Source organism: Helobdella robusta, assembly GCF_000326865.2.
Source record: "Helobdella robusta unplaced genomic scaffold HELROscaffold_62, whole genome shotgun sequence".
Classification (NCBI taxonomy): Eukaryota; Metazoa; Annelida; class Clitellata; order Rhynchobdellida; family Glossiphoniidae; genus Helobdella; species Helobdella robusta.
In genome coordinates this window covers 11,181-19,870 of record NW_008705346.1, presented here as the reverse complement: position 1 = coordinate 19,870, position 8,690 = coordinate 11,181, and the positions used below count along the sequence as shown (strand labels likewise).

The 8,690-nt window shown below is 32.7% G+C and overlaps 1 protein-coding gene across 1 annotated transcript in view; it reads left to right on the top strand.

The window, feature by feature from the left end:
• The window catches only part of HELRODRAFT_180451 (hypothetical protein), a gene marked incomplete at both ends in the record, with an annotated part of 7,020 nt that extends 2,025 nt beyond the window's left edge, over positions 1–4,995 (top strand). Inside the window, 11 exons of the mRNA XM_009029767.1 lie at positions 240–1,325; positions 1,440–1,652; positions 1,801–1,910; positions 2,179–2,265; positions 2,450–2,660; positions 2,946–3,114; positions 3,355–3,412; positions 3,572–3,646; positions 4,070–4,124; positions 4,403–4,589; positions 4,782–4,995. Of these exons, the coding sequence (XP_009028015.1) occupies positions 240–1,325; positions 1,440–1,652; positions 1,801–1,910; positions 2,179–2,265; positions 2,450–2,660; positions 2,946–3,114; positions 3,355–3,412; positions 3,572–3,646; positions 4,070–4,124; positions 4,403–4,589; positions 4,782–4,995 (2,465 nt within the window). The remainder of the gene's footprint in view (positions 1–239; positions 1,326–1,439; positions 1,653–1,800; positions 1,911–2,178; positions 2,266–2,449; positions 2,661–2,945; positions 3,115–3,354; positions 3,413–3,571; positions 3,647–4,069; positions 4,125–4,402; positions 4,590–4,781) is intronic.
• Positions 4,996–8,690: the final 3,695 nt, after the last annotated feature.

Sequence of the window (8,690 nt, the reverse complement as noted above, 5' to 3'; positions counted from 1 at the left end):
CTTTGTTGATGTTAGGTTGATGTTTTGGTTGATGTCTTTGTTGATGTTAGGTTGATGTTTTGGTTGATGTCTTTGTTGATGTTAAGTTGATGTTTTGGTTGATGTCTTTGTTGATGTTAAGTTGATGTTTTGGTTGATGTCTTTGTTGATGTTAAGTTGATGTTTTGGTTGATGTCTTTGTAGATTTTAATGTGAGTACTTGATGAAAAAAAATGAAAAGTCTATAAAAAACAATGTAGTACTTGGTTGGGTCCCAATTTCGTTCATATTTTTTTCATCAAACTCGAAAAAATCCCACAGATTGCTCAGCAACTCAACAACGACAACATCAAAAATTGACGCCACCAGTAACAACAACAACAAGACAAAACAACTACTCACCTATCTCTACATACACCCAGCTGTCAACAAACACGAAATCACAAACATTGTTTTGCAACTAGATGGCACTAACAATGCAAACATTGACGCGTACTCGGATATCATACTTGGCACGAGCCCATTCAACTCAAAAACTCAAAATTTTATTCCAAAACCAAAGAGGAATGTTGCCTACAGTTTCAGCAACAATTTTAGCCTTGCAAATTCCCACCACCAACAGCAACTAAACCAGCAACAACAACAACAATTACAGCAGCAGCTGCTGCTAATACTACAACTTCTTCAACAGCATCAACAATTAACAAATATATCTCGAGAATCACCCACAATGAAACATTCCCCAACTGACCAACATCCAATGCCGAAGCACGTTTCAACTCAGCAGCACTACCAACAACTTACTAGCCATAGACAATATTTTTCACCATCACAACTTTCAATCACCAATCAGCAACGTCAACCAAACTTCCAGCAACTTCAACACCAACCACAACAACTCAACTGTACTAAAGCCAAAAGACCCCTGAAATCATCCGCCTCGCTCTCACTTCCATATCAAAAACTCACACTATGCAGTACAAGTGACTCCAATCTTATCAACATTGACATCAATAACAAAATCAGCAACAAAAATGACAATATTAACAAAGGCAGCAATATTTCGGATGACATCAACACTGACATCAACAAAAATAACATCAACTCAAAAAGCGGTGATGAAATCAGTGCAAACCAAATATCTGATAACAACAACGACGTTGTTACTAACGCAAATAGCGTCCAAAATGACAATAGCAAGAGCAACAACAACAACAGCAATGATAGCATCAGCACTGACAGCAACCAAAATGATCCGAACATCGCCAGCAAAATTACCAAAGCAGAAGCATTGAAGAACGTTCATTTCAATCTACAGCAATCTCTATCTAACTATGAGAGTGGAGGTAGTTTGTGTATTTCAAATTAATAAATTAAAAATATTTTTCTAACTTTTTCAGATTTTTAAAATCCTTTTTGAAAAAATATTTAAAATTTTTTTTATCAAAACATGAAATCAGCCTCAAAATCGAGTGGCCATCAGAAACTTTCGCGCACAAAATCTCTCGTACCTGATTGGCTAAACAAGGGCCAATCAAATGAAGAGACCACAAGCTGCAACACTAACTCCGCTCACCAAACTGTTTCGCGGCGTAGCAGTGCTGCCTCGTCTGACAGCAACGACGAATCAAAAGCTACGGCAAACAACAGCCTCGAATATGATTGGTCGACATGTTGGTTCAAATTTTTCACAACAAAAGTTTTCATAAAACTAATAAAATTTAATTAAAAATTAAGCAACCATATTTTATTGATAAATTAATTAGATAATTATATAAAATTATACGAATAAATAATTAAAAAAATAATATTTTTGCGTAGTGGTTTACAAGTGGTTAAAAGATCTGAGACTACACAAGTACGCCAACCTCATCAGGCACATGACTTACCACCAGTTGCTTAACATTGATGAGGATTGGCTCGTGAAGATGGTAAGATGTTGACGTAGATGGTGATGGTGATGTGGATGGTGATGAAGATGTGGATGGTGGTAACTGTGGTGATGAACATTTTCTTACAATTTGATACTTTGTCCTCAATATTTGAATGTAATGGATCTCTTTTTGAAAAAATAAATGATCACCATTATATGACGGTATAATACATCGTAATCATCATCATCTTCTTCTTCTTCGTCATCATCTTTTTTATCATCATCATCTTCTTCTTCTTCTTCATCACCATCACCATCATCATCAGGGCGTGACGAAGGGGGCGAGAGACAAACTGATGAACAATCTCAAAAAGTTGCCTGATCGAGCAAAGAATTTGGAAATTTACGAAAAAGTACGCCGTTTTATTATCTTTGCAGGATATTTTTTCCATGTTTTGTGCAGTTCATACCTATGGGTTTGAATTTTTTTATACATTAGCCATTTACTTTTTTTAAAGTTTTATTAATTACTTTAATTTATGTTTCAGTTAGAATATTGTTTATTAATTTGAAAAGTTAAATGTTCAAAAATTTCAGGAACTAAAAACAAGTCCCGAAAATATTCACAGAATCATCAGTGACCTGACACACATCGTCAAAACCCCATTGGCCAAACATAATGACGTCACAAACGTCGACGGCCAATCAGATGCAGCCAATGAATTTTCGAATTTTGAATCAAACGTTCCAAAGATGGCACAACAGAATGTTGATCTAACTGAGAAAATTATTTATCTGCTCGGCAAAGGTTAGGAAAATATGTAGCTATGTAGCCCTTGCTTTCTCGTTACAATAAAGCCTCACTGTTTTGTTGATACTATGAGCTTGATATTTTTGAATTTTAAATTTTGAAAATGTATGATTGGATTGTAATAGAAAATTTTTTTGGTGAAATTGGGATGAACGTCATCAGGGCGTCGTCAGCCATACCATGACATCATCCTGATCACTATCACACCACCACACCACACCACCACGCCACACCATCATACCACACCACCACACCACACCACCATACCACACCACCAAATAGTATGCACGGAACTACTAACAAGCAAGCAGCATGATTCGGCTTCATGTTCTGCCTATCTTGAACTACTCAACCTTTGCTCCATCCATCCATCTTTTTCGGAAGAGCAGAGGAAAAAACTGCTGCCATGGAAACATCAGATCAACAAACAACAATACATTGAGAGGAATAGGTCAGTAAATGATGATTATGATGACGGGGGTGATGATGACGTCATGGTGAGAGAGAATAATGATGGTGGAGATGAATAAAAATGACAACGAAATGATGATGCTACAATGAAGATAGAGATGTTAGAAATAACGAAAAATGATTATAAGGATGATGATGATGAAAGCATAAAGACATCCTTAGTTTGTTTTTATATGTGATTAATGCCAAAACGAAACTAATGAAATTTCCCACTTTTCAGAGTCTTAAGCTGCAAACAGCAGAATTCTATAAATAGACTTTCTGGGATTTCCACTCGGGTTGGTCCAAACAGCCACACGCCACTCGCCAGAAGATCTACCACCACCACAGCTGCCTCGTCGTCATCACTATCATCATTCACCACAAACCAGGATCACCATCATAACCTGGAAAACACTCACCACCCTCTTAATCATCGTCTCACTCACTTTCGTCAGCAGCATACCATGCTGGCGCCATCATCATCATCGTCATCTTTTGTGTTTAAGGGTCAAGCTGATGACGATCTAAAGGTGATGATATAATGATGATATGGTGATGACCTATCAATGATATTGGGATTATATAATAATGATACAATGATGATAAAATGATGATATGATGATGATACAATGATAATATAATGTTGATATGGTGATAATATAATGATGATATGATGATGGTGATGATATGGTGATGATACAATGATGGTGATATAATAATGATATAGCGATGATTATGAATGAAGTATAGAATACTTACGATGATAACAATGCTACTGAATGGCGATGAAGTTAATAAACCTAAATAATGTTAGCATCATAAACTAAGCTTAAGAAAGAGAAAATGATAATGACAATAATGGCGATATAAATAGAATAATTATAATGATCCAATAATGATGATGTGGTAAAGCCGATGATGATGAATTAACATTTCAAATTTTTAAAAAATAGGCAAAACTCCAAGTGGGAAGGACACATTCGGCGCCGCTAAACACTGGATTAAAACGTAAATAACGATGACGTAATTATGACGTAATTATGACGTAATTATGACGTAATCATTGGTCTTGAGGTAATAACGTGATAATTTAAAAATAATTAGGAAAGACATAATTTTATGTGGTCTAACGTCAAAGGAATTAGCCTATTGACAAAACAATTTTAATTAGAACATTAGATGAGAATTAATTAATACAATGAATCGATTATTGATTGATTGGTTAATTAGTTAATTAATTAATTATGATAATTAGTGAATAAATTATGATAATGACAAACCCGCAGTCAGCACCGTTAATGTGGAGAGATGTGATTCCAATCTTGATCCATTCATGGAGAAACATGCTCTTGGAGGTGATGACGATGATGACGACGACGATGACGATGATGATGATGATCACAAAGATGGTGATAATGATGGTAGTGACGATGATGGTGATGTTGATCATGAGAGCATACTGATCATGTTGACGTTTGAATTGGAAGTGATTTTTAAAATCTGAAAAAATAACATTAAATGAATGATTAAATTTTATTTTGGGCAGACATGCTGAATGATATTTAGCTCTCCTGCAGACGTCAATCAATTGCGCGACGACGACAACAACAACATCAACATCATCAACAACATCATCAACAACAACAACAACATCATCCACAACAGAATTATCAACAACAACATCAACTTCAACAACAACATCATTAACAACAACGGCAACAACATCATCAACAACAACAACATCAACGATGAAAATAACATCAGCAGAAAAAACAACAAATTCAACGATTATGACGATGACGAGTTTGATGATGATTACGAAAATAACGATGTTGTTGTTGACGATGATGATGATGATGATGACAACAAAGAACAATAATAATAAAAGCAAAGAAAAAACAAAAACTAAGAAAAAAAAATAATCGTTAAAAATAAAAAAAAAGATAAATCCAAGAAGGGTTAATCAACGGAAGAGCAATAATTTATAAGTGTGCGTGCTAAAATGGCAACAAAAAACATCAACCTTAGTGAAATCAGCTACATCATCGTCACAATCACAGCATCATCATCAAACTCCCACTATCATCATCATCATCACCATTATCATCGTCGTCGTTATCATTATCACTTTTTAACTTTATCATATTTTTTACGTTTTGTTAGCAATCTTTTGAAACACAAAAATTGCTATTACGAAGAAAAAAATTTAATGGGTTTTTTTTTCATCCAGAATGACTACTAGTCTGTCTGCTCGCAATTGTTCCTTGCCGGCTCAAGTGTTAAAAATTCTTTCTGGAAAAAAATCTTGTTATTCTTGCGAAATTTTCTTCACTTTCCACTGTGCTTTTCAATGCTTCTATATTTATTTCCCATTTTTATCGACTAAATTTTTTTTTACAATTTTTTGTTCTCACTCGAGTTTGCCTTAAAAATATAAAAACATTCACTTTATTATTTTGCTCACTATCTACTTGTTTATTACATCTGCCGAAACTACTTACGTGCTTGCGTACATACATACATACACACACATACAAATGTACATACATACAAAGATTCGACCCTAGAAAGCATACATACAAGCACACACACATAAATGCTTAAATACATACATATATACATACATACCTACAAACATACATACATACTTACTTAAACTAGGTGGATACATAATAAAAACATTCATAATCTATAACACGGTGAACATTTTGGGAAAATAAACATTCACGATTTGTAAAGGTGAATAAAAACAAACACACTCATAAACACACACACACACACATGCACACACATACAAACATACATACATACATACATACATACATACATACAAACATACATACATACAAACATACATACATACATACATACATACATACATACATACATACATACATACATACATACATACATACATACATGCATGCATGCATGCATGCATACATACATACATACATACATACATACATACATACATACATATATTATATGTTATATATATATATATATATATGTATATATATATATATATATACATCGAGCTTTTATTGATATTTAATAAATTATGACTAAAAATAACACATAAAATGCGTAAATATTTGTCTGTCTGTGTGCGTGTGTGTGTGTCTATGTGATCTTTCCTATCGCATCTCTATGTATCTTTTATTTTTATTATTTTTTAATTTTTATATTTTACTTATTTTTATTGCTCCTAATCTGGGCAATTTTGGCACCATTTTATCCTTAATAATAAACTCTTAGAAAAATGTAAACAAAACGTGTTGAACTCATGCATATATACATTTTATATAGATAGATACTATACATACAACTTATATATTTTATACATTTTAAATATTTTTTAAATATTTTTGTAAAAATTATTCTCATACATATCATACTGTTATACGATATATATATATATATATATATATATATATATATTTATATTTATTTAGAAACATTTGTATAGCGCAAATTAATAATTTCAAAAGCGCCATCAAAAATAAAATAACAAAATAACTGTGCATGATTGATATAAATCAAAATATTCAAATTCATTGTTTTTCCACAGAAAATAAGTATGTTTTTAATTCCCTTTTAAATGTCACAAAGTTAATTCCAGATCTTCTTAATGAAACTGGTAGGTCATTCCAGACTGTCGGACCTGCGACCGCAATATCTCTCGCACCTATTCGTAGATGCCTAGCTGGGACCGCCAAAAGATTCATATTATCTGATCTTAGATGAAAACAGGTTGTAGATGCCTTCCTGGAAAATTTGTCCGAGATGTAAGCCGGTGACATTCCATTCAAGGATTTAAACACAATCACTGCAATTTTAAAAATTATTCTTTTCTTAATTTTTAACCAGTGAAGCTCATTCAATATTGGAGTTACATGGTCAAATTTCAATTTGCCAGTTACAAGTTTTGCAACCCTGTTCTGAACCGACTGAAGCATGTCAATTGATCTATTAGGCAAACCGTAAAACAAACTGTTGCAGTAGTCCAGTCGTGATGTTATGAACGCATGGACCAGATCCTCCAGAGTTGATCTATCCAGCAAATGTCTGACTCGATATAAATTTCTAAGATGAGCAATGGCTGAGACTGAAATCATCCTGATGTGGTCTTTCATAGATAGCTCATTATCCAGCAGAATCCCCAAATTGACAGCTGTTGTACTAAAGGATATGTTTGTATCTCCTACTTTGATTGAAGTGACATTCATCTTCGATAACTGCTGCCATGTCCCAACTGGGAGGAACTGAGTCTTACATTGGTTTAACTTCAATGAATTATCGGACATCCAACGGCCAACGTCCGACATACATTTATTAAATCTGTTTATTTCATCTACAAATGATCTCGGAGAACCGGTGATCAGCACCTGGATGTCATCCGCAAAGGCATGACAAACAAATCCGTGGGAACTGATTAATATATATATAAATATAAATTTCGTTGAATATGTTTGAAATTGAATCAACACGATGTTACTGTTGCAATTCATATTTATTAGAAACTTGTGTCAAGTCGTGGCATCAGAGCCTAAAATTAGTGAATTGTAAAACTTTTCAATAAAACAATGAAAGATAAATTTAAATTAAATTTGATAAGTTATAATATAATATGGTAACATGCTGTTGTGAAAAATTAGATATAATTATAATTTCAAAGAAATTAATAAATGCAAAATTGGCAAACATATTCAACGAAATTTGTATTAACAAAAACCTCATTCCTATATATACATATTCAATTCAAATTCAATTCAAATAATCTTTTATTCAGTAAAGTATCATTAAATACATAATACTAGGAGACCCGAAGTTTGCACTTGTTGGGCCACCGAAACAGAAATTGGAATAAAATTCGAACAAAGATAAACAATAAGTGATAAAAGAAAGAAAAAAAATAGAACCAAACAAAATAGTAATAATTAATCGACAAAAACCTTAGGAACCAAATGAAAACAATAGCATAGTTACACAGGGAATTAACGGGTAATGAAAGAGGAAAAATGATTCGTTAAGATTAATTGATAAACTGAATTTTTAAATAAACCAGCAGTATTCAAATTTTTTACGTGAATTGGTAATAAGTCCCAAAGTCGACAAGAGACATGAAAGACGGAATTAATAAAAAAGTTAGTACGAGGTTTAGGAAAATAAAAATCTATATTATGTCTTAAAAATATTGATCGATTATTGTTTAAATGATTTAATTGGTGGCACAAGGAAGGACAAAAATTTAGTTTAAATAATTTATAAAAAAACATTAACGTGAAAAGAATGTGTAACTGGTAAACTTTTAAAATTCCAGATGATATAAACAAATGACTGATATGCTCAAATTTTGGTAACCCAAACAAAATACGAATAAAATAATTTTGACAAAGATTCAACATACGAACGTTAGATTTTGTTGTAAAACCCCAAATAGAAATACAATAGGTGAAAAATGGCAAAACAATAGAATTATATAGTGTTATTAAAATATGTCTTGGAAACCTTGATCTCAATCGGTAAAGTATTCCTAAATTTTTTGTAGCCTTTTGTGAAATGAATGAA